The following is a 25,905-nucleotide window of genomic DNA, read 5'->3' on the forward strand; positions in this document are numbered from 1 at the left end:
TCCTAGAAGGGCAGGCTGGTGAGAATACCTGCCCCAGCCCCTCATCTATTAGGAACACATTAAAAAGACCTAAAGCAAGAACAGTTCCCCCACCCCCCACCCTGTCAACTTTCTCCAAGGTCTCATTTGATCCTCTAACCAGTTATCCGAGGCACAAGGGTCCCCTGCAACACTCAGGTGCCTTCTCGCCCCAAACCCTGACACACTGATCCCTGGCTGGGGGTGGGGGTGGGGGGTCAGTGGACAGGTGGGTGTGGCAGCATCCGCCCCACATGCTGATGCTGAAGTCTGAGAAAGTGCCCCAAATGCCTTGGCTCCTGAAAAGTGGGGCTTCCCAGAGTGGTACAGCCAAGGTGGGGTTGGGGTCCATTCCCCACCACGCTCCGGCTTGAGGCTTGGGGCACACCGGCTAGCTGGGTTGGGTGGTGAGGGTGGCAGGAGAGCAGAGGTAATTAAGAAAAAAGCCCAGATCTGTTATAGAAGAAAAGCTTAGGAAGGAAGCCGACTCAGAGGCATGTAACTCAAAGTGTGGTCCTCGGACCAGGAGCATCAGCGGCATCTCGAATCTTGTTAGAAACCCAGATTCCCAGGCCCCACTCCCGACCTCCTGAATCGAAGTATGTGGCTTGGCAAGACCTCTGGTGATTCTCAGGCACATCCAAGTTCAAGTGAGACCAGAGGTGCTCACCCTTGATGGTGCACCAGGACTCCTGTGGGCCTTCAGGGACCCAGGTGGCTGCCCCCTCAGCAGGTGCAGATCCAGGTGTGGGTAGGGCCCCTGGATCTGCATTTCCAAGTTCCCTGAATGTAGCCTTCCTCCCAGCTCTGATCTAGCGTCTGCCCGGGGAGCCACAGAATTGGCTACATGTTAAGAGTCATGGGGGGACACCTGGACCCACCTCCAAGAGACCCCCCCCTTCCGAGTCTGGTCCGTCTGCAATGCAGCCTGAGTGGACGTTTAAGGAGCGCTGGTCCAAAAGACCTACTGGGACCCAACACCCCAGACAGCAGCTCCATCCACACTTGCCAGAGAACACAGCGGGGATGCCCGTTCCCCCCCCCACCCCATGCACAGAAAAGAAAGAGACTCCGGCCCCCTGGCATCTGCTTGGCTATTTTGAGAGCACACAAGCTTTATTCAGCAGTAATGGCAGTATTTCATGAGAATGAGCTGCACGACAGCGGGAATGCTGTTGTCTGCACAAAGTCTGAGAGCAAAGATTACGGCAACAGAGCTTTGCCCCCACAGCCCTGCCCCCTCTCCCCCAAACAGGCCCCCTTGGCTCCTCACGCTCCTGCACGGCTGTGCGGGGGGGGGGGGGGCTCACTGTGGTCTCTCTCTGCACCTGGACCGCCCTCTCCACCAGCTCTGCCTCCCCCGGGCCACTGGGCTCCCCCCCGCCCCGAGGGCTCCCTCCAGACCTGCCTCCTTCTCCAGGCCATGCGGAGGGGCAAGAACACCATCCCCCACAGTGAACCCAATTCCCCACTGGCTCGCTCCTCCTTTTCCTCAGTGGAAGTTAACAGGGTCTCAGGACAAGAAGGCGCTCTTCATGAAGCCCTCTGCACCCACAAAGTGTTAGCCCTGCCCCCACCCACCCCCCAGCAAGCAGGCAGGAAACAGAGTGTCCTTAGAATGGACCCCAGGAGCCACGGGGACTGGTGCACAAAGGGGAGGGCCAGGCCCAGGAGCTGCGGGGGGCCAAGTGGAGAAAGTCCCATGTCCTTTTAGTTCTAATTCAGGACCCAGCAACCAACGTAACTGATACAGAGGACATCGTCGGAGACGCCTGTGGGACACGTGTGATGTGTGTATCTGCGTGTGTGCGTGTGTGTGTGCGTGTGCTTGTCTCTGTATGCGTGACCTTTTGTGATGTAGCCTTAACCATTGGTGACCTTCCTCCTGGTTCTCTGACCTAGGCAGGGCCACCTGGGGGAGGGAAGCTCAGACCCCAGATGGACGGCAGAAGTGCCAATATGGGAAGAATGGGTGCGGGGCAGCCAGGCAGCCCTGGGAGAGAGGAGGGACCCCGCTGAGTGTTGGGGCCCTGCCTGGGGCTCTTCAAAGGCAAGGGGTGGGGTAGGGGGACTGAGAGGGGCTTGCAGCAGGGGCTGGACTGCACAGGTGGACAGATGGGGGGGTGTGGGGCTGAGGGGGGCTTGTGGCGCAGTTGGAAGTACGGATGGATGGCCGGCAGGGTGGGCAGCCCCGCACCCGCACGCCCCTCCTGCTCGGCGGCTCGCGCCACCCTGTCCAGAGCGCCCGGCTGGCGGTCAGTTAACGCTGACACGGGATTGGGGGGCGCTCACACGGTGTACGTTTTGACGGATTTGTAGAGGGGCGGCAGCAACCCGCGGTTGTCGCGGACAACTTCCAGGTACTCCGAGGGAGTGTCCAGCAAGACGGGCCCACAGCACATGTGGTGACAGCACCGGGCCCCGGCGGGCGGCTCGGGGTTCTTGTCAGACATGGGGGAAAAGTCAAAATCAGCCACCTATGGTGAACGAAACCCCACGGGTCAATCACCCGCCTGCCAGACCCCTGCTAGGTGGCCTTATGAGCTCAGCTGCCTGGCGGCTCACGGTGCTGCCCCACGCCCTTGGCTTTTCTGCTCCCGGGCCCTACCTCCTTCGGTTGCCCCCCCCCACCCCAGCACCGGGCACAGCTTCTCGTTAAGGGGTGAGCGCAGCAGGGAGTCAGATGGGAAGAGGCCAGCTCAACGTGGTCCGTCTATGAATGCGTCTTGGGCACGTCGCCCCCAGCCCTAGGACCTCGCTCTGACATCCAGGCCCCCGCCAGGCCCCTCTTCTCCAGTCAGGGCTCCGTGATCCAGCCCCCACCCTCCTGAACACCCACCTCTACCATGTCCTTCTGGTGAGCGGCATTCCGGAGGGTCATGTACATGATGAAGGCCAGCATCATGGTGATCAGCGTGGCACACGGGAAAGCAAAGACAGCCGGCTGGATGCCTGGGAGTGAGACACGGTGAAGTCACGGGTCTGGGGAGTTGGTGGTGAAGGCCAGCTCTCAGACCGCAGTGGGGGACAGCTGAGTCAAACCCCACAAGGGCTATCATTTCCTTAGGTACCTGCATCCCAACGAGGCAACCCCAACAGGCCAATCTAGGAGTCTACAAACGCCAAGTAGGGGTGTGTTAGGGTTTTAAAATATGTCCCCATGTTACTTGATGGTCTCTTTCAAGAGGTGCAGCTAAATCCCCCACCCCGAGTGTGGGCTGGATTTAATGACTCGCCCTAATGAATAGCACAGGACGGGAGCCACGACCAGGCCATCAAAGAAATCACAGCTCCCTCCCCACTCTCTCTTGGGTGACTTGTGCTGGAGATGGGAAGCCATGTTGTGAGGACACAACACAGCCTGTGACCTGTCGTAGCTGTCTGCGCGCCACCAGCTCTAGGCTCCCTGCGCCCCTGAGCCAGGAAGCTGCGTGGTGGAACAGGGAGAACCCAAGGTCTGCAGTTAGGCGGTCCTGGGTTCGAACCCGGCTCTGACCATGCTCCCTGATGCTGATGCTGACCCACAAGGCTGCTTCAGGGATGCCACGAGGGGAGGGGTGTGAATGTGCCAGGTGCACGGCAGGTGATCGGCAAGTGTGGGTCCCCCTCCCCCCTCCCTCACCCTGCCCCTGGTGTAGACACCACTGTGTGCCGTGAGGTTCTGCTTCCCAGGAAAAGTCAGCACTGATTACCTGGAATGCTGTGTCCTCTGCAGGATTCAGGGGGTCCCGAGGCACTCAGTGCCCAGGAGAGGCTGGGGGAGGCAGGGCCCCAGACCCCCGTGGGGCCCACAAGGCCAGCCAGGGCCCAGAGCACAGCGTCTGCCCAATGGCTCAGAAAGGGACTGGGGAGACCGGGGCAGCAGTGCACTTGTGGGTCCAACCCTGGGGACAAGTGCAGGGACCTGGCTGGGCACCTGAAAGACCATCCCTTAGGGTTCTCCTCTATGTAAGGAAGTGCTTTTCTGGGGTCACAGGAGAGAGTCCCCCCAGAAAAGAAGGGTAGAACTTCACGCCATCATCAGCTAGCCAGCGGCCAGGCCTGACGGTGACTCAGGGAAGGACGTTCCGGGGACGGTGGCCAGGGGTCCTGACAGATGACAGGAACCCCACTTCACACTTTCTGAGCAGGCCCGCTCCCTGGGGGCTGGTTTTAGTGGTGACATCAGTGCCAGGATTGGGGTGATGGCAGAGGAGGGCATTGTGATTGTGGGGGGCCCAGCGGGGGAGTGCTCACGACGGGGACAGCGCGGCACTGGTGATACGTGGGAAGGACACCGGGACAGTGACGGTGGCAGTGAGCGAGAGCTCAAGCCGTCTTGCTGCTGGGTGGCACGGGATCGATGGCCCAGGTCCAGACGGTGCCGGAAGGGCCGCGGGGAGTGTGCGTGGTGCTGGCGTTGGGGGGTGGTAGAACCGAGGGGTGCTAGGGCTGGCGGGGGAGGTCTGGGCACACAGTCAACCGTGTTGGCTGGGCCAGTAGGTCTGGTGACGATTCTCGTGTTGGCGGAAGCGCGGGGTCACTTACTGGAGGGCCACACCTGGATCCTATGGTACTGGTGCGTCTTACTGATGACGTTCTCAGCCCGGATGCTGAAGCAGTAGTCCCCGGGATCCCTGAAGGTATGGGTCAGGTTGTAGGCCGTGCTGGCCACCGACACAGGCTGGCATTCTCCTTCCTCCAGCGGCAGGCACTCGGGCTTGAGACGCCAGCACACGGTCAGAGGGGGGCTGCCGGGAAGTGGGGGTGGGTTTTCAGCAATGGCCCAGCAAGGAGTGTGAGCACAGACCAAGGCTGAGAAGGGCCAGACAGCCGTGAACCTAGCTGTCCTGGCCTCTGCTTCACCCCCTCCAGACCCAGGGAACACAATGGTAAATAAGAGATGCCCCCCCAGACCCCAAGGGGGTGCCAGGCTAGTGAGGCAAACAGGGATAGGCACAGAGTGCTGGACGAGGCAGGACGAGTGCTCTGGTGACACACGGGGAGTGCTGTGGAGGCAGAGGGGACAGGTGGGTGCATTCTTTTTTTTTTTTTTTTTTTTAAAGATTTTTATTTATTTATTTGACAGAGAGAGACACAGTGAGAGAGGGAACACAAGCAGAGGGAGTGGAAGAGGGAGAAGCAGGCTTCCTGCAGAGCGGGGAGCCCGATGTGGGGCTCGATCCCAGGACCCTGGGATCATGACCTGAGCCGAAGGCAGACGCTTAACGACTGAGCCACCCAGGCGCCCCAGGTGGGTGCATTCTTAATGAGGAAGTCAGGGAAGGCTTTTCGGAGGAGGTGGCATTTGAATAGGATCTGAAAGGATAAGTAGACTTTTGACAGGCTGGGAGGGGCGAGGGCGTTCCGGGTACCCACCTGCCACAGCACAGGCTCAGAAGCTGGAAAACACAGGTCCGTCGCAGCAATGCGGAGCAGGCAACCCCAGGCCCGAGGAAAACACACACTCCTGCCACCTCAGCCATCGGGTCTGCCAAGCCCACTCTTCAAGTGCTAAGCACCTGCCCCCAAAGCTCCCCGAAAGCTTCAGAAACCTCCTCCAGCCCCATGGCTCATCTTCGTCTTTTCTTGGCCGCTTTGCTTGCTCCCCATCGAGCCTTGCTTCCCTGTCGTGGCCCTGTGTTGAGGGGTGGGGCCGGTCCTCCCCACCCAAGTCCCTGCAAGGCTGAGCCTGGACCACCGACCTCTGCGGCCCCTGAAGGGCTGAGCCTGGACCACCGACCTCTGCGGCTCCGTTCACCCTGGTGCGGAGAACATGCCCGGCTTCTCGGTCGCTTACTACATACTCAGCCTAATGTTGTTCTTGCCAAGAGGTGGGCCGGTTCCTACCCAAGACGGTTTGCTTTCTGGGGGCTGCGCAGAGAGCTTTTCACCTGACTGGTTCCTCACCTGCCTTTGCCTTGACGCCCACACTGCAGACAGCTCCAAAAGGCCCATGCTCTCTCCCCTGGACCTCGAGTATGGAGCCGTGCCCACAACTCTCCCGTGGTTGCCGGGCAAGGTGGCAGAAGCTTCCACTGGCCCCCAGACTTGGGGCCCCGCGGGGGATGGAACTCTTAGGCTCAGGATCATCCATGGGAGAGTGTTGGCGGGGCAACGAGTCACCGACTATGCACCCTGGGGTTCACTCACCTCCCCAGGAAGTTCAAGGTCACTGTCATCTTTTGGAAGGTCTGAATTAGGGTGGGCCCCAAGACCTGGATGCCTCGAAGGGTCTCTGAAAGGCAGAGAGGGCCCCATTAGACCTGGTGGCTGAGGACAGCGGTCTCAGAGCTCCTAGGGCTCGGGGCTGTGTGACCACCACCCCGTCAGGCTCTCTCCCGAGGTGGGGGTCGCAGGTCCATCCAGGGCATACCTGGGTCCCGCCCCCCCCAACCCGACATCAGCAGGTGCCGGAGCCGCTCAGAGTGAGGATGCTGGACGAAGCGGAAGCAGGCGGGGCTCTGGTAACATGGACGGAGGGCTAGCTCCGGAGAACCGCCCCTCCCCCACCACCTGTGCAACGTGGGGTAAGCGCCACCCCATCCGCACGCACGCAGCACAACTCAGAAATCTGCCGCAGCTGCCCAAGCACCCACTCTGGCCAGAGTCAAGGGGAGGCGGGTTTGGGCGTTTCTTCTCTACAGGAGGCCAAGGCTGTCCTAGCCCCAACAGGCCAGTCCTCGACAGGACGCCAATGTGGCCCGAGAACAAAGAGCCATGTGGACCCCCCAGCCGACAGCAGTGTCTGGCCACAGGCTCGGGCTCTGGGAGCGGGCGGCCCTGGGTTCAAATCCAGCTCTGCCACTTGGTGGCCATGTGACCTCTGCCATGGCCCCCAGTGCCCTCTCAGAACTCTGCTCAGAGGGCTGCCCAGGGGATGACAAGAGAGGATGTGCATCCAAGCTCAGCCCAGTGCCCAACTGGAGCCACTCTGATCTTCATGGGCTCCAACCCGGGAAAGAGTTCTGCCCAGGGCTCCCCAAGGGGCCAAACGTTCGACCTGCACCAACCCCCGGAGACCCACCCTGCAGCTTCAGCGAGGCAGAGAAGTCGCCTGTCTTCTGCATAATGCCCTTCCCAGCGTTCTGCGTTGCCTGTTCCCACTCGGCCACCACCTTGAGCTTCACGGTGAAGGTTCCAATGATGGAATAGTTGTAATAGACCATAGCATCTTCCGTCACCATCTGGGTGCTGTAAGGTGACAGGAGGGAGATGACAGAAGTGACTCATGTGGGCTCTTAGAGTCAGGGGTGTCTGTGGAGTGACAAGCTTGGCTACCAATGCCTTGTGAGCAAACCGGGCATCATCACAGTAGCCCCCCGAGCTGGCCGGGATGCAAGGTCAGCCATGCTTGGGTGAACTGGCTGCTGGTCATCTTTGTGCTTGTAAGTGACAGGTGGGAGAACTCCTAGCAACAAAGTGCCTGTCACCTGCCAGGAAGTGCTCTGCCCCCTTCCACCAGGAATCTAAAAGAGGCCCTGCATTAGAGACAAGGACAATCCTGGGAGGGAAAAAATATACACTTTGGAGTTAAGACATACTTGGCTTTGAATCTCAGTTCTAGATTTCCTATCTATATAGCTCTAAGTCTTACTTTTTTCATCTGTAAAACAGAATAGTATCTCTATCACAGGTTATTAATATCATGCTTTTTCCTGCAATTACGTGAATTACTTCGAAAGGAAGTCTAATAACAATAAAGAAAATCTTTGTTGATTTCTCAATGCTCTTTACATATGAAGTTTAACAAACCTTTGCCTATTAAATATCTTCCAAATATTTTCTAAACCCAGTTTAACGTTTGTCTTTTGGTTTGATTTACTTCTTTTTTTTGGTTTACTTCTTTCATACCCAGATTTTAAATTTCATGAGCCAAATCTAGCATTTTTTTCCTTTATAGTTTCTGCCTCTGTTTCTCTATTCTTAGAAATGCTTTCCCCACTGCCAAATTATCCAATGGCAGGGGATCATCTACATTTCAATCTAGTCCTGGTTCATTATGTTTAATTTTTCAATCTATCTAGAATCGCTTTTGTTAAGGATCAGATTGTTTTTCTTCTAAATAGTTAACCAATTGCCTGAGTGCCATTTATTAAATAATCTATCTTTACTCACTGGCTAGAAATACCACTGTTACCATATACTAGGTATGTATAAGCTCATGTTTGTGTCTGCCTTTTCTATTCTGTTCTGTTGTGCAGCCTTTTGTTGCTGCAAATTATTTGTGACTTCTTTTTAAGATTTTACTTTTAAGTAATCTCTACACCCAATATGGAGCTCGAACTCACAACCCTGAGGTCAAGAGTTGCATGCTCTACCGACTGAGCCAGGCAGGCGCCCCTATTTGTAGCTTTGAAAATACATTTATGTATGCATTTCTAGTTCTTCTCCTCATCCCCGCTCATTGTCATCCTGTTTTTCATCTTTTTTCCTTCTGACAATATTGAGACATTCTCTCTTCATTTTTTAAGTCTTTTTAAGGTTCTAGGTACAATTTGCGGTTTTATTCACATAAATCCTACCGTTTGGGGCTAAGTTTATTCTCTCGGTTTTTATGGTTTATAACTATTGTAAAAGATTTTTTTTCTATTACCATTATATGGAAAGGCTATGAATCTTTGTTTTGTAACCGGCCATATCACTGAAATCTCTTTTTAGTTCTAAGATTTTTCAGTTGAGTCTCTTGTGTTTCTCAGGTCGTCTATATGTGTGATGATTTTTGTCTTCCTCCTTTACAGTATTTATATTTCTTTTTCTTGTCTTATTTCATGGGGTAGTCAAAAATGTTCTATTTTGGTAAAAATAGTGAATAATGTATTTAATGTGAAAAGAAATGCCCCTAATTAGTATAGAGACTGTCCCCTGGTTTGAGACAGATGTTCCAGATGTTCTTTAGGTTATAAAACCACATGTATGTTTATAATGACATATATTTTTATACATGTATATATGCATATATGCATTCATGCACGTGTATATATGTGTATATTATGTGCAACTTAAACACCAAATTTAGATGAACTGTAGAATCTTTGTCACAATCCAAAATTATACTTAATGGAATATTTATTGGACTTGCATCAAGCTTACGGGATAACTGGAGAGAAATGGACATCTTTACAATATTAAGGTTCACCAGCCTGGACGTGGTGTACAGAACACATTCTACTCAAATCTTTAATACCTCTTAGTTGGGGCACCTGGGTGGCTCAGTCTATTAAGTGTCTGCCTTCAGCTCAGGTCATGATCTCAGGGTCCTGAGATCAAGCCCCACGTTGGGCTCTCTGCTCAGCAGAGAGTCTGCTTCTCCCTCTCACTCTCACTCTGGGGTCTCTCTCTCAAATAAATAATACAATTTTTTTTAAAAATCTTTGATACCTCTTAGTAGCTCTAGTTTTCTTCACACAGGATCTTGCCCATTTCCAGGTAAGTGTGTTCCTATGTTTATGTACTATTTTTGCTATAATTAGGAGTTCCCACTTTGTTTTCTAACTTATTACTATACATAAGAAAGCACGTTGAGCCTTTAAGTCCCATGGGGGTGAGGAGTGATGCAAGAGAAGGATTACTAAACTTTTGATGAACTTGGAAAGTTGGTCTGTGTTTCTCTGCAAGCCTGAGAAATGTCTTAAGGAATGCCAACAAATGGAAGGTGGAAGCATATGGGATAGAGTAGGAAGGACCATCAGCCAGGGACTTGAAGGGACCCAAATGGAGTGAGGGGTCTCCGCAGAGCACCACCCTCACAGGAGCTCGGGGTGTCTGTGGGCTGCCTGGGCTCAGTGCCTGACCCCCACTTCCTGACCTGCCTCCTCCAGCCTGGCTTGTTTGGAGAGGAGAAGTCAGGAGAAATGAGGCCAGAACACCTGAGTTCTACCACAGGAGTATACTTGCATGTGCCATCAGCCAGGTAGGTCCTTCCAGAGTCAAATGGAGAAAAATCCTACTTTGACCTTTATTAAAGGGATGTTTGGGGCACCAATGACCTCCTGTACAAGGTTGTAGGCACCTCAAAGGCAGGTCCCACGACTGGTTCACCACTGGTCCCCACATACCCCACACTGGACACAGAGCAGGAGTGGCAGGAAGGCTTAGAGGGAGAGAGCATGAGCAGGTGAGGGTGGGAAAGTACAGAGCACTCTGCGTGGGACGATGGGGCCACCAACCACAGGCCAAAGCTTTGGGGCATCAACGGGGAAAGACGTACCCATCTCCAAAGTCCCAGTTGTAGAGAAATGAGGCCATCTTGAAGAAGTTGCTCGGGTCATGGAGGAGGAAGGAAACTTTAAGGACTGTCTTGGTGAGGTAAGAGCTGGGCCAGGGCAGGGAGGTGTTCTGGGTGACAACGAGGTTCCCCACGAGGAGCTCTGGGAGAGAGACCATAGGCGGGTGAGTCCCCCCGAGGGGGCGGGAAGGAGGAGCCAGGGAGTGACCTCACATGCCAGCTGGCAGGACAGCCTCTCCCCACCCCCGAACTTCTGGCTGTCAGAGCTGAGTGGTGGCAGGAGGGGACCTGCAGGTCCCCCACATCATTGCCCCTGCTGCATGGGACACTGGGACACTGGTGAAGACTCACGGCACATAGCACACACATAGCCTCGCTCCTACGCCACTTTCACCAGGATCCCGAACTTTCTGGCACAAAAGATGCCCAGGACCAGGAGGAAATGCATAGGCTTTGAAAGAAATTCTCAGGAGAGATTTCAGATTATTAGATGAGCCTAGAAAAAAATTAGCAGTTCTACTGATCATAGCTCTACACGCAACGTGCTGGGCTGGGTAAGGACCACGTTCTGTGTCTCCTTCTCTAAAAAAAAAAAAAAAAATTAGGAGCTGATTTTTTTTCACCCCAAAAACAAAGTAAGGTGTGCTCAATAAAGCTCATTTGGAAAAATGCTGAAACATAGGATGAAAAGAAACCGCCTATCATTCAAACACAGTTATTGTTGATGTTTTGAAGAATTACAAAGCATTTGTGTGTATGTATTTAATAGCAACGGACATTACATGTACATATGTATGCATATTAAACACAGTTGAGCAAATTGGTTATAGAAGTTTGTGTTTTGCTTTTTAAAATTTTATAAGCAGGAGTATTCCCCCGGGACAGTACAAACTCTTTGTGAGGGTCATCGTTATTCATCATACAAATTATATCCACACACTTAACCAGTCCTGTTACGGTTGCAAACTTAGCTTGTCTAATATTTTCTTCTGTTGTTATAAACACCACTGCAATGAACGTATTTGTGCACAAAACATTACCCAAATGGAAATTTACTTCCTGAAGACAAATTCTTTAACAGATTGTAAACTCCAAGAGAGCAGGGACTTCCTGGAAGGAGAGAGGAGTGTTAGGGTGGGAGGCTGGAGGGACGAGAATGAACAGACCAGAGACTGAAATAGTGCATAACCATTGAAACATTATCGATCAGCTCCTCTCCAGAGGGTTGTTAATTTATACCCCCAGTAGCAACATGTGCTTTACGTGTCCATTCCAGCACAATGCTGACCAGCATCGGGTAGTTACCATTTTCTGATCCTTTGTTTATACGATTACTAACCAGGCTGGATGGTTTTCTCTGTGGCAAGAGTCTGAAGGCCAATTAGCAAACAGAAAAGGTCCTCACCTGTGATGGGGAGGACAAGGAGGCTCCTCGCCACAGGCTGGCACGTCCAGCAGTCAGCAGCGGTGACCCAGACGGAGACCGGGAAGTCCCCGGGCATGGTCCCCACGGCGCGGATGGTGGAGCTGAAAGCCTCATCAGTCTTCCCCGTGAGCAGCAGTGGGGTATGGATCCAGTGGAAGTGGTAGAGGCGGGTGCTGGTGGGCAGGACCAGGCTGCCATTGTCACTGGCCACCAGGCTGGCTGTGATGGTCACCTCTGCCCCCGTGGTGGCAGGGCCATCGGTGGTGAGGTGGAGTTCATACAGCCCTGGGGGCCCAGAGACAAAAGACTGTATTTCAGGAGAGGTGTGGTAAGGAACCCACTGTCACCCTCTGGGCTGGCTTCTATTATTCTATTTTATAAGTGGAGAAACTGAGGCCCCGGCAGCTCAAGTGACTAGCTGATTGTAAGCTGGAACTCGAACCCAGGCCCAACAGAGTCCAGAGATTTTCTTTTTAGGCCAGCCAAGCAGGGCCTTCCAGAGCACAGGCCTGACCTGGCCAGACTTATTTCTTAGCTATGAAAATGACTGCCAACGTATGTCATAGGAGGGACCACCTCGGCTGCTACCCCGAAAAAAAAAAATGTCCTCTTATCACCTGTTCCTTCAGACTAGTCTTTCCATGGCAAACACAATTCTGATCTGAAACACAAAGCTGAGTCTGGAGCCTCTTAGAGGCCTAATGCCTAGACAGCGATGGAACAAGCCTCGGGCAAAGGTCCACCCTGATGCAAGCCAAGTCTTCTTCTACGCTGCCCAACACAGCTGTCACTGGCCACGGCCACGGCCACGCATGGCTGTGTAAGTTTCAGTTAAAATGAAACAAAATTTAAAACCCACTTTCTTAGCCACAGTAGCTGCATTTCTTTTTTTTTTTTTTTTTTTAAGATTTTATTTATTTATTTGAGAGCGAGAGCGCTGGAGAGAGCACGGGCGCGGGGGGGGCGTAGGGGCAAAGGGAGAAGGGGAAGCAGACTCCCCACAGAGCAGGGAGCCCGATGAGGGGCTCGATCCCAGGACCCCGAGATGATGACCTGAGCTGAAGGCAGGTGCTTAACAGACTGAGCCACCCAGGCGCCCTGTGTAAGCTGCATTTCAAGCACTCAATAGCAAAGATACAGAATATCTTCATTATCACAGGAGGTCCCACTGGACGGCACTGCTCGCTGCTCTTAAATGACCTCTGTGATTCCTGCTGGGGCCAACGCTGGAACTCTAGCTGGTCGACTCCTCAGGGAACTTGAACTGAAATATGGGGGATGCAGCTCTTACAGGGAACCTGGGAATCAGTCTTGGAAGATCCTAACAGAGAACAGGGCCTTGAGCGTATGGGATGGAGGCCGGGTCAGAGACCCTTTAAAATTGGGGCGCCTGGGTGGCTCAGTCGTTAAGCGTCTGCCTTCGGCTCAGGTCGTGATCCCAGAGTCCTGGGATCAAGCCCCGCATCGGGCTCCCTGCTCGGCGGGAAGCCTGCTTCTCCCTCTCCCACTCGCCCTGCTTGTGTTCCCCTCTCTCGCTGTGTCTCTCTCTGTCAAATAAATAAATAAAATCTTTAAAAAAAAAAAAATAAATAAATAAAATAAAATAAAATAAAATAACACTCCCCTCCCGACTGACTACTGCATGGAAGGTAAGACTAACTGTAACCTGAAAATAGAGAAAATAGAGAATTAAAACTTAAACAATTTTATTAAAAACAAAAATAATTAGTAACAACCAGTGTTACTGTATATGGGCATTTCCTACTTTAAAAAAAAAAAAAAAAGTGGGGCGCCTGGGTGGCTCAGTCGTTAAGCGTCTGCCTTCAGCTCAGGTCATGATCTCAGGGTCCTGGGATCGAGCCCCACGTCGGGCTCCCTGCTCGGCGGGAAGCCTGCTTCTCCCTCTCCCACTCCCCTTGCTTGTGTTCCCTCTCTCGCTGTGCCTCTCTCTGTCAAATAAATAAATAAAATCTTTAAAAAAAAATAAAAAAATAAAAAATAAAAAAATAAAAAAATAAAAAAAAAAGTGCTCGTACTTTGGAATTCTATATTCTATTGTTGTTGTTTTCAATTCCATATTACAGGCATTTTCCTAAGTCATTATTCTTCAACTGCTTTACTATGTGCATAATATTTTATCATCTAAACAAAGTAAGATTTTTAAAATAAGGTTTCTTTCCAACATGAAGTAATACATATGTATTTATAAAGAATATTAGAAATGTCCCATTACCCTACTTCCAAAAAACAGCTGCTGTCCTCATGTCTCTTTTTCATGCATAGCATTTTTTAATTTAGACATAATCACACTCTTCACACAATTTTGAATTATTTTATTTTCACATGACAACATGTCAAAAGCATGTCCGTGGTCGCACTAATGTGATTTTCACTGTTGGTATGATAATCCCTCAAGCAGGTATAGCTTTTTTTTCTTTTTTTAAAGATTTTGTTTTTAAGCAATCTCTATACCCAACGTGGGCTCGAACTCACAACCCCGAGATCAGGAGTTGCATCCTCCACTGACTGAGCCAGCTGGGTGCCCCTAATTTTTTTTTCAAGTAAACTCTACCCCCAACGTGGGGCTCAGACTCATGAGATCAAGAGTTGCACGCTCTACCAACTGAGCCAGCCAGGCGCCCCAAGCAGGTATACCTTGATTCCCAGAACCCCTCACTCTTGCCGTGACGATTTTGTTATAATTTGTGTATTTCCTCTTCAGGTGAGATTTCTGAAGGGCTGCAGGTTAGAGAGTGTCCAGCCTACAACAGCATACTACTTCACCAGAAGAGGTGACACAGCAGGCTGGAGGGGCCCCAAGCCCCTCTCTGCTCATTTCCCTCACTCCCACCCACCTGCTCCCCTGGTTTCGAGTGTCTCCTAAATGCTGGCAGAACCAAGTAACCTAGACCTACTTTCTGGGCTCCAGATCTGCACTGAGCAAAAGAGGAGCTGCTAACCACCTGTAATTACGTTTAAATGAATCAGAGTTAATTACTTAAATTGAACCAACACTAGAAATTCAGTTCAGCTGAGCTAGTCACATTTCAAGTGCTTCATAGCCAGACGTGGTCAGTAGCTACTCTTCAGGGCAGGTATAGAATATTTCCTTCATCATCCAATGTTCTGCTGGACAGTGCTGCTGGTCTAGGGGTCTCCCTTCCCCACACCTACCATTTTCAGCCATCGCTCTCTGTTGGGGCCGGAGGGAGCGGCTGTCCCAGGAATCAATCAATCCCTAGTCCTTTGCCTCCACTCCTCCCATCTGAGCGAGTTTGCTTGCTCTCCATCACTACTAGCATTGCTAAAGGCTAGCATTCAGCTGTTACTACTTCGTCCTTGGCCCTGGCCCTCGGCCTGCGGTCCTCCCCTCTCTCAGCACCATCCACCCCTCTGCCCCCACCAACAAGGAGCTTCCTCCACAGCTAATGTGTTCACGGACCAGCCTCAGTGTAGAGTCCGAATTCACATCCACGCCGGGGCTGGCCACTTTAACTCTTGCAGCTCTCTCGACATGTTCTGTCCTTCCTAACCTCAGGGCCTTTGCACATGCTGTCCCCCCCTGCCTTTCTCTACCTACTCGTCCGTGGATATAACCTCTTCCAGGAAACCTTCTCTGAACCCCTTGCCCCCTCAGTGCTCTCCAAACAGCCTGAGCACACAGTGGTCCCAACCCCACGTTGGCATGAAGCTTTCTTTGTCTCCTTTGCTGCACCGCAAGCTCCTTGAGGGCAGGGGTCATTGTCATCTCCCCATGTGCCCAACAAAGTGCTTGGCACATAGTAGGTGTTCAACACTGCTGCTGCCCAAGGCTCCTGGAGAGAAGGGTGTGGCAGAGGGACCAGCCCACCTAGCACTGCCCACCCAGGTGATACTGACTGAGCCCCTTCCTTGTGCCCCACCCCACAAGTGCTGGGGGAACCCAGAAGTGTAGGACATGCCTCCTGCCCTCAGGGAGCTCGCCGGAGACCTGCGGGACTCAGCAAACCTGGGACAGGAGCAAGTGTGTCCTCAACTGTGTCCCATTGGCCTTGTGGCAGTGTTGCCTGTCCTCGCTGGGGACTCCTGCTCTACCCTCTCCCTTCGTCCATGTCACACACTCCCTGTTCGGAATCCCCTTCCCCAGAGCCATTATTTTGGAGTGTGAAGTCATTTGGACTGGCACTGACAAAGGGACCTGCAGTGTCTTAATCCCAAAGAGAGAATTCCAGATCCTATGGCAGAAATTTCTGCAAGAAAATACAGTGTGTATTTTACATTGAGGGACATGAGTCCCCTGAGGTCCCCATGTAACTACCTGGAGTCACCAAGCAAATCTGTACCCACCCCCCTCCCCTGGGCTGAGTTCTGTTCTCCCTCCCTTTGGCTGTGAGGCAGCATTTGGCCAGGAAAGAGAGGCCATCCCCTCCCTTCTTCCTCTTGCTCCCTCCCGTCCCCCCAGGCGAGGAGCGTGGGCCAGAGCGAGGCTAGCAGGTGGCAGGGACATTCGGCTGCATGCTAATGGCCATCCAGCATCTGCAGCGAGACTGGAGACAGGCGCATGTCAGCGCTACGCAGATCCGTTGCCAGGGGAATGGACTGGCTGGGAGGAGGGGTGGGGTGGCATGGGGGTGGGGGGGAGGGGCTGTGGCTACAGCTAAGCTACATTGCTGTAGACGCTGGCCCAGCTCCTGGGAGCCCCCACACCTGTCCAGACACAGGGAAGCTCCGAGGGCACTTTTCCTCAAGCTTTTTTTTTTTTTTTCCCAAGCAGATGTTTCACAGCCCCTGGGTAATGTTGCTCCTCTCTTCCTTAGGGCTCTCAGAAGTGTCCAGGGCATCCAAGCTAAAATGGACCGTGAAGGCTTTGCCACATGTGGCTAAAGGAACCAAGCCCAGATCCTGTTGCCCTACCCATCCAAACCTCTCTTTCCAGGTTTGGGAGCCCAGGGTACATGGCCTTGGAGTACAGAGCAGCAGCTAAGGGAGGGCCTTAGGGGGCTCAACGGGTGCACTGAGTGACCCAGAGCTGAAAGGGTCAAAGCAAAAGGCAAAATGGCAACTGCCACGAAGCCTAGCCCATGGAAGCAACACTCACTCACTAGCAGGCCCCGGGAGCTTCCCCTTGGAGCACATCTTCCCTGACAACACAGCATGTGGGGCCCTGAACATTCTAGAAAATGGCTGAATCAAGTCTTTCACACTGCACATGTGGATAGCCCCAAACACTTCCCAAGGTACCTCCGGAGTCTGAACAACGTAACCTGGAATTAATGAATGGTCCAGTACTTGGACTCTGACCTTCACTTCTAGTGTGGGAAGCATCAGGTGCACGCTGACCCAGACCCCAGGGAGAATGGAAAGGGCCTCCAAGTCTCTGTTTTTTCCCTGTGTGTGAAGGAGAAGGTATGCTCCCCAACCTCATTCCCAGCTTATCTTGATCATATCTTGAATAGGCCAGGCTGGGAACCAGACATGACTTCCAAAGAATTAATGTACTTTTTTTTTTTCTTTTTTGCAATTTAGGCCACGGTGATCATTTCCAGACACATGTAAACCCAATGGACAAGAGACCCCCATCTCTACATGACATTTCCAGGAGGGAAGCAGGGAATCCTGACCAAGCATAATTCCCACAAAATTCTCCTAATCCATCCCTAAGATTCAGGTTTTTATTTTACCTTTTGGATTCTTTCACAATTTGGCATTAGATCTCTTTCTCTCGCTACCATTCTTTGGGGGGGGGGTAGGGGCGTAATGAAAAATGTTGACTATTTAACACACGCACACCACCAGAGCTGCCCACGTCCCACCTGTCCCCCAACTCTCCAACCCGGGTCCTTTTGTTGTCGCCAAAATGAGGCAGAAAGGTTGGTGCTGGCCTTCCGGCAGTGGGGAATGGAAGGGAAGTAGGGAGCATAGGAGCACGGCCCGGTGGGGCAGGGGGCGGGGAGGCGGCACCCAGCAGCACCTGTCAGCTAGGGGTCCATTTTGGAAAGACGAAATGGCAGACTGGCCTCTTGGGCTCTAAAATCGCAACCTCCCCGAAGCCAACACAAGCAGGGTGGAAAACCTCTCCGGATAAGACAACGTTTAAAGGCAAAGACGCTGCTCCGCGGGCAACCTGTCCGCGCTCCCTGGGGGGCTGGGGCGTGATGACAGATCCCGCACATTCTCGGTCTCCCCGCATCGTCCTCCCCGCCCCACCCCCCAGCGGCGGCGAGGACCCCAGGCATCCGCATGGGTGCCCCGGCCACCGCGCGCAGTTCCCAGGGCAGGGCCGATCTGGAGGTGGCAGCAGGAACCGAGGAGCGCAGGGAGCCCCCTCGAGTGCCGGGCCGACTCCTGGGGAGAAGGATGCGGGGAGAGAAGAGGGGGCTTCGAGGCGCCGGCTGGCCACGCTCCCCTCCGCCGCGCGCTGCAGAGGCTGCCCGGGAGGAGGGAGGTGCGCGCAGGGCTCACGGCTGGACCGCCCCGAGGCCCCGGGCGCGCTGCGGCTGGAGGGGGGCGGCCGGCCGGCCCGCGCGGCGCCTTACCTGCGGCCACCCTAGCCGGGGCCAAGGGCAGGAGGCAGGCGAGGCAGAGGACGCGGCTGAGGCGCGGCCAGAGGGCCGGGGCCATGGCTGCGCCCGGAGCGGCAGGAGCGCCGAAGGGACGCGGCTGACTCGGCGGCTGCGGCCGCTCCTCGGGGCGCGCGGCGCGGGCTATGCGGGGAGGTGCGGGAGCGGCGCTCGCTCGTCCTCGCCTCGCGACGCTGTGTCGCTGCGCGCCGCCGCCGCCCACAGCCTGCCGCGCCGACCCCGGCCCACGTCAGCCGCGCCGCGCCGCGCCCCCTCCCCGCGTCCCTCCCTCCCCTCGCCGCACCCCTCCTTTCCCCACGAACCCCCGCCTCCCGGAGTCCGCGCTCCTGCAGTCTGCGCCGCCTCCCGCGCCCCCTCCCCTCCCCTCTTCTCTCCTCCCTTTACCCCTCTTCTCCCCGTGATCCTCCCCTCCCGTCCCCTCCCCGGGTCTGCGCTCCGCCTGTCTGCGCCGCCTCCCCGCGTCCGCGCCCGCCGGCTCTGACTCAGCGTCCCCAGAGGCGCGCGCCCCGCTGCAAAGCCGCGCGCAGGCCCCTTTGGGTTCTTCTCCTGTTGCCATTTCCCCTCTTGACGCACACGATTTGGAGATGCGGCTCCTCATTCCCGTGGAGCCCCCGCTGTGTGCCAGGCGCCGGGCAGAGGGACGGCAAACACCCCATATCCCTCCTGAGGGAGGGGCTCAAGCACCTACGCTGAGACTCACGTCATTCCTCAGTTTACCCTCTCGGGTCCCTGCCTTAAAACTGCTCACGCTCACAGTTGGACCCCTGGTGCCATCACTGTCACTGAGGGCTTTGTGAGACTCAGACAACCGCAATGAGGGGTAACCGGGCCCCTCTTGGCCTAGGCAGGCGCTTCCACCCAACGTAATAGAGTGGAGCATGTCTTTCCTTCTAGAAGGTGGCTGTGCCTGTCTGGTCTTCAAGACTGGAAGCTGGCGGCCTGGATCCTTGTCCCACCTCTGCCTTTGCTTAACTCTGTACTTTGGACAAGGGATCCCACCTACAGGGAGGGAAGTTGGATGAACCCCTCAGGCCTGGTGGGCACGGATGGACCATGACTTGAATCCCATATGGGAGTGAAGACAACTACAGGTATGGCCTCTGTCTCTGGGACAGTGGTGGCCTCCACTGAGGATGGGCTCACTGGCCACCCTGCCATCTCACCCTAATGGAGGGGGAACAGATTTGCGTGAGCCCCCCTAGGAAAGTTGAAAGTGCTAGACAGGTGTCACGGCCCCCCCCTCCCCCCAGTAGCATCATTCACCATCGTGGGGACAATACCAGGCCTAGGAAGCCGGAGACTGTGGATTCTCCCTGAGAGTTATGTGACCTTGGGAAAGTCACTTTCCTTTTCTTTAAAACGGAAATAGTTCCTGCCCTATGAGACTGTAGCAAGGACAAAATGAGTTAATACATAGAACAGTGCTTTGGACATTGCATTCTATCAGTGTTGGCTGTCATCACTGGAATTGCTTACAGACCTGGGAGAGTTTTGCTTGTCCATCAGGAATTGAGGAGAAAATTGTGGTTGAAAAAAAAAAAGTATGTTAAGGTTATAAGCCGAGTTTCAAATATTTAACTAACATTATTCAAAGGTCTGGTTATTAGTGGCTTTTAAAACAAACTAAATGCAGGGGCACCGGCTAGCTCAGTGGGTGGAGCATGTGACTCGACCTCCGGGCTGTTAAGTTTGAGCCCCATGCTCCTGTAGAGATTACTTAAAAGTAAAATCTAAAAAAAATTGTTTTAGGGGCACCTGGGTGGCTTAGTTGGTTAAGCATCTGCCTTCGGCTCAGGTCATGATCTCGGAGACCTGCGTTGGGCTCCCTGCTCAGTGGGGTGTCTGCTTCTCCCTCTGCCCCTCCCCCCAGCTCATGCGCGCATGCTTTCTCTCTCTCAAATAAATAAAATCTTTATTTTTTTTTTTTAAGATTTTATTTATTTGACAGAGAGAGACACAGCGAGAGAGGGAACACAAGCAGGGGGAGTGTGAAAGGGAGAAGCAGGCTTCCCGCAGAGCACGGAGCCCGATGCGGGGCTCCATCCCAGGACCCTGGGATCATGACCTGAGCCGAAGGCAGACGCTTAACGACTGAGCCACTCAGGCACCCCTCAAATAAATAAAATCTTTAAAAATTTTTTAAAAATTGAACTAAATGCAGAAAACAAAATAATAAGATTTTGTTTTTTTATGTGTCACTTGATTGCATTGAATAATAATTTTACAGTAGTCACAGATAGTCTTATCTATGTCACAGAAGCCACTGCAAAGGCCACCCTGAAACTGATGTTCAGATTACGAGGTTATTGGGGGGAAAATACAGTATTTTGAGTATTTCCCCTGGTGAAATTATTACAGTATTACAGTATTATGAGATAGTGAATGGGGGTGGTGGTGGAAGGAACAGTGGTTTTCTTACATTGGGCTTTAAGAAAGTTGTCTCTGAGGAGGTGACATTTGAGATCATCAAGGTGACAAGGAGTCAGTTGTGTGCCTCTGGGGAAAGAACATTCCAGAGGTCCTAGGTGGGCATGAGGCACAGCAAGGCCACTCCAGCTAGAACATGAAGAGTGAGGTTGGGAGGTACATAGGGCCAGGAAATGAGGATGAGCTGAAGTCTTCGGAGGGTTTTAAGCAGAGGAGGGGCGTGATCTAATTTACCTGATAGTGATGGAGTTGACACTGTCTCTGAACTCTAGTTCAGGAGGTGGACAGGAAAACAGGCAAAAATCATAATAGTGTGTTGGGTACTTTGTTAGGAGAAGCTAGGGCCATGAGAAGTGCAGGGAATTAGCCAATATTAGAGCTAGACTTAACTATAAGACTTTAGGCTGTGCAATTAATCTGAAACTTATCAAAAGATTTATCAATCCTGCTTTCTTTTCCACCCCCTTCCCACCAAACAATATGAAACAATAACTGTCTGCACACTGATTTCAGCCCTCAGATTATTAAGCCTTCCCCAACTTTGGACCTATTAGTTTGGGGGGGGCGGTTAGGAGTAGAGAGGATTTTGCTTGCAAGAAATTTTTCCATGGGGAAAAGGTATTCTGACCCATTTTATTTCTCCCAGGGCAGAAATAAGTGACACTAAATACATTCATACAAATTCCCAGCAGTTCAACAGAGGGTTGTTCTTGAGTGGCAACATTTTTAAACAAGAAGCATGCTTCTGAATAAGGCCCCTTTCTTCCGAGATACGTTGCAGGTGTTGCAAGCTGCATTTATTACAAAGTGTGAAATGTATCTGTCTGGGAACGGAACCCAAAGACTTTGGTAACTTAGTGATGATGGGGGAGGGGGGTGAGATATTGTCATGAAAGGGGAGGAGGTGGAGCCAGGTCCTGGAGGTGGGGGAGAGAGGTCATCACTTTATTGCTCTGTCCATCTAACATGGTAACCAGGAGCCACTCACTATTCAACCACTCTTCTAGATGGAGTCGTAGGTGAGGTCCAACAGTACTTTTCCCTTCTAAGGCGTCTTGATCCTGCCCACACCATCTCACTTGGGCATCAGGGCGTTCTGCCCCACTCCCCCTCCTTCTCATCACTGCCCCACCAGGTAGGAGCTGACAGAGATCGTCTGTGGTCCAGCCTCTGGGTGATGTAGCTGCGGAGCAAATGATCAGGCCCACCACCTCCGAGCAGAACACCGGGGCTTTCCTTTGCTTACAGGGTCTCATTGTCTGTCTCCGCCTTCGCCTTCCCAAGGCCCCTGCTTACCTCCTCCCCTTTCGAATGGTTAAGAAGGACCCCAGGAAGGGAGGAGGGAGGAAACCCCGCCCGGCCTGCCACATTCAGTTCAGGGATGGACTCTTCCCTGGCCCGACCGGCGCCTGCTAAGGGAGCCCCTCGGGTGCCCAGCCCCCTGCAGCAGCCCCTGCTGTCCCTCCCCTCCCCTTCCCAGGCCTGCCTCCCGCGCGCATATTTAGGGCAGAAGGGGCCCAAAGACTCCCGGCACCTGCGGGCCTCACCAACCTTGAGGGCGGCCCCGCCCGCCAGGCGGAGGTTTAAAGGGCCAGGCGGACCCACCCGGGCGCAACGCCCCTCCCCGCTCCCGCCGCCCGCCCAGGCCGCACCCACTTGGGGGCGGTGCGCCCAGACCTATTTCTCCCGCGGCGGGCGCGGCCGCTTTAAGCGGGGGCGGGACTGCACGGCGGCGGTGGCGGCGAGGGCTTCGCTGGGGGTCGCGGGCTGGGTCTGCGGGAGGCCGGCCGCCGAGATCAGGGTAAGCGCGGGCAGGCGCGGGAGGGCGGCGGAACGGCCCCGGGAGGTGCGCGCGGAGGCCCGGACCGGTGCGGCGGGGCCCTGGCGTGGGGAGGCCTCTGCGGCGCGGCGGCTCCGCTCAGCGACAGAGGTAGGCTCTGTGTGCCCGGTCCCCAGGCCCTCCCCTCCCGGCCCCCATGGGTGTCCAGCCCGGCAGGCTGGAGCCGGCGGCCGCCCTGTAGCCTCCGGCTGCTTGGCCGCGCTGGAGAGCTCTGGGAGGCGGAGGGCTGGCGGCGCGAGAATTGGCCCTCGGCGCTCGCCGTACCACGGCCTGGAGGGCGGACGCTGGGTGTCCGGAGACGGCGACAAAAGGAGGGAAGCGGAGAGCCGTTTGAGACCGCGGAGAGAGAGTGTGGGGTTGGGGCCCGGTTCCCCCAGAAGCGCCCCCAGGCCAGCCTGGCACCTCCCGGCCTCCACGCAGGCCCGTGGCTCGCCCGGCCCGGCGCGGAGAGCGAAGGTAGCGGCGAAGACAGCGCCCCCTCTGGCCCGGCGGCGCCGCCTCAGGCTCCGCGCGGCGCGGCGGGGCGGGGCGGCGGGGCCGTTTGTCGGTGCGCGGGCGCGGCGCCGGCTCCGGCCTTCCCACCTGGGCGGGGACGCGGGGGCCCGACGGAGGCCAGGCCCAGGCCCTCGGCCCCCGGCGTCTTCGAGTCACTGTCGCACGGACAGGCGCGATGGGCCGTTTTCCCTCCTCAGCCCCCCCCCCCCCCCCGCCTCCCCCGGCCCGGCAGGACGCGGGGCCTGGCCTCTTGGGGCCCCGGGGAATGGAAGAGTGGACGACTTTGGTGAAAGAGGGGGTTCAAGCTTTTAAGGAGTTTGGGCACGACCACAAGTTTCGTAGGCACGGAGAGGCCATGACCCTGATTCTTGGGTCCCCAGGGATGGGGATGGGGGGCATTCGTGTTTGGAGGAGGGCGTGTGACCTGAAAGAGGAAGCAGTAGTCAGGTCATCCAGCGGGGCTGACAGAGTCCCCCTCTTCGGTCTCAGGGAGTTTTCCTGCTCTGAGCCGGAGGAGTGCGACAGAGCAGCGGTCGGCGGCTTCTCTGCATCGTAGAAGTGCTTTGGTGTCTCGAAGAGAGTGGCCCGAAGAAGAGGCTTTGTGGAGTCGGGGGTCCCCATCACTTGGGGCAGCAGTGTGAGCTGCTAGGAAGGGCTTCCGGTAGGGAGGGCTTTTGAAAGGCCTGCAGAAAGAAGGAGAAAATTAAGTCCTGAAGCTGCCTCTTGGTGGAGTGGAATTAAGCGGTTATATATCCAAGGAAGAAGCAAATTCACCAGGTTCTCAAACTTTTGTGAGTGCTCTTAAAACAGAAACCGGCTCTCCCTCTATGTAGGTGTCAGCCTGGAGAGATAATGCTTCGTGTGGTCATCAACAACCTGAAGCATTTATTCATTCACTCAAGCAGCGTTTTCTAAGTGCCTACTTTGGGCTAGCTGCAAGCAAAACTTAGGGCTTCCTGGGCCCCTCACTGAACCACAGTCTCTAGGTAGTGCTTGGAGGCCCACCTTTGGCACCTGGTGATCTTCGTGCACACTGAAGTTTGAGAACCAGTCACCTAGGGTAAAGGTTGCCCAATCCAGTCAGCTGCCTGTTTTTTGTTGTTTTAAGATTTTTATTTTTAAGTAATCTCTACACCCAACGTGGGGCTGGAACTTAAAACCCCGAGACCAAGAGTCGCATCTGCTGGGTGCCCCTCAGCTACCTGTTTTTATACAGCCCATGAACTAAGAATTTTTACGTTTTTAAGTGGTTGAGAAAAAGTTGAAAGAAGAGTAATGTTTCATGACATTTGAGAATTACATGAAATTCAAATTTCAGTGTCCATAAATACAGTTCTATGGATCACAGCCATGTTCTTTCATTTATGTGTGGTCCGTGGCTGTTTTCTGGCTGTAACAGAGCTGAGTGGTTGTGATAGAGACCACAAAGGCTGAAATATTTACTGTCTGGCTTATATAGAGAATTTGCCCACCCCTGGCCTAGGGAAAAAATGATATACAGTGGGGGGGGGGGGGGGAGTCTTTGTGTATAAAAATAATGTTTAGAAATTAATAGGAAAAATGGATGCAAGTAAATTTTACTTTCAAAAAAGCAGAGGGAATAGTACTGGGGGTTAATTAAAAAGTATTTAGCTTAATACATCACGTAGGTACGATTTTCATAGAGACCGTAAGCCTGTGCCTTCAATAAGTTGGCTCACCATACGCTTCTTTTCATAGGCTGGGTGAACTCATGGACCTGATACTTTTCTCTTGAGAAACTAACGAACTCAAAAAAAAAAAAAAATGGCATTTGTTGCAACACAGGGGGCCACGGTGGTTGACCAAACCACTCTGATGAAAAAATACCTTCAGTTTGTGGCAGCTCTCACGGACGTAAATACACGTGAGTTGATCCTTCTTGTTGTTAAGAAATGCATTATCGTGACTCATTCATCTCAGTTCAAATGAGGTGCACATTGAGATGAACAGCAACATTAACTCTTACCCTAATTTTCCCATTCTCTGCCTTGTGGAGAAGCAAAGTGATGAGCATTACTAGCTGGAGCCCCAAAGAGGCACGTGTGTGTGTGTGTGTGTGTGTGTGTGTGTGTGTATGTGTATATGTATCCTCGTCTGTGCATGCACACGTATGTCTGGGAGTGTGAGTGTGTGTGACTCATTATAGGGAACTAGTTATGTGCCTTCTGTTGGACGATGACAGTCAAACTGATAAGATCTGATTGCTTCTCTTACTAAATTCAATAATTTTATGAAGATCCTTAACATAATTTCAATTACCTGATGACTTGTCTTGTCATTTACAGCTGATGAAACGAAGTTAAAAATGATGCAAGAAGTTAGTGAAAATTTTGAGGTATGAGCTTAATATATTTTTTCATTATGAGGTAAATAATCACGCGTACTTTCCAGTCGCTTCTCTGTCAGTCTTACCAGTGAGTCAAAAATCGTTCTCTCTGTTAATGTGATTTATTGTATTTCAGAACTGAAATTTGATGTGTGTAGTGTTGTCCAACTTCTTCACACTAGTGACCGTGAACTTCAAGTGACGTTGAGGGATGTTGCTTTGGTTTTGGTGGTTAAGCTTTTTTCCATTTTGAGGCATAAACTTTCAGGATGCACTCAGACTTACATTGTAGATTCATTACTTTCACGTAACAGAGGGTGTGTTACTGTAGACTGAGAGCACTTGGCGTGACCTTGAGCAGTTCCTCTCTTCCCCACGTTCCACGATTTCCCGGTGTCCCATGGGTCCTTGGGCTCTGTTCACTTTTCTTCAGTCTTCTCTTTCTCTGGATCAGATGATTTCTATTATCTGTCTTCAGGTTTGCTCACTGTTTCTGTGTCCTCTCCAGTTGGCTGAGAGGTTTTAAAGTTTCAGTTTACTTTTTATATTTTTTTCAGTTCTTATACTTTCAGTTTTGGAGTTTCC

At 53.3% G+C, this 25,905-nt stretch overlaps 2 protein-coding genes across 14 annotated transcripts in view; one reads left to right on the forward strand and one right to left on the reverse strand.

Moving 5' to 3' along the window:
• Positions 1-1,103: 1,103 nt before the first annotated feature.
• On the reverse strand, positions 1,104-18,362 carry TMEM130 (transmembrane protein 130). 2 transcript variants are annotated; one of them, XM_032394182.1, is made up of 8 exons: positions 18,167-18,362; positions 11,631-11,936; positions 10,208-10,367; positions 7,025-7,191; positions 6,151-6,235; positions 4,546-4,748; positions 2,858-2,970; positions 1,104-2,495 (listed from the first exon to the last, which is right to left on the reverse strand). In XM_032394182.1, exons 1-8 carry the CDS (start codon positions 18,249-18,251, stop codon positions 2,307-2,309), a joined length of 1,308 nt encoding a protein of 435 aa, XP_032250073.1. In that variant the 5' UTR covers positions 18,252-18,362; the 3' UTR covers positions 1,104-2,306. The 2 variants fall into 2 exon arrangements, with proteins under 2 accessions (XP_032250073.1, XP_032250074.1); XM_032394183.1 differs by having other exon boundaries at positions 1,104-2,459; positions 18,167-18,361.
• Positions 18,363-22,336: 3,974 nt separating this feature from the next.
• Positions 22,337-25,905, forward strand: part of TRRAP (transformation/transcription domain associated protein) — a 110,948-nt gene continuing 107,379 nt past the window's right edge. For 7 of the 12 annotated variants that reach the window (XM_032394003.1, XM_032394002.1, XM_032394004.1 and 4 more), the window contains exons 1-3: positions 23,204-23,764; positions 24,693-24,858; positions 25,280-25,329. In XM_032394003.1, the coding sequence (XP_032249894.1) occupies positions 24,759-24,858; positions 25,280-25,329 (150 nt within the window). In that variant the 5' untranslated portion in view covers positions 23,204-23,764; positions 24,693-24,758. Of the gene's footprint in view, positions 22,440-22,576; positions 22,935-23,203; positions 23,765-24,692; positions 24,859-25,279; positions 25,330-25,905 lie in introns of those variants that run through there. The other 5 variants (XM_032393994.1, XM_032393996.1, XM_032393999.1 and 2 more) reach the window with 5 other exon arrangements.

The sequence above is a fragment of the Phoca vitulina genome, unplaced genomic scaffold (assembly GCF_004348235.1).
Source record: "Phoca vitulina isolate PV1807 unplaced genomic scaffold, GSC_HSeal_1.0 scaffold79, whole genome shotgun sequence".
Taxonomy (NCBI): domain Eukaryota; kingdom Metazoa; phylum Chordata; class Mammalia; order Carnivora; family Phocidae; genus Phoca; species Phoca vitulina.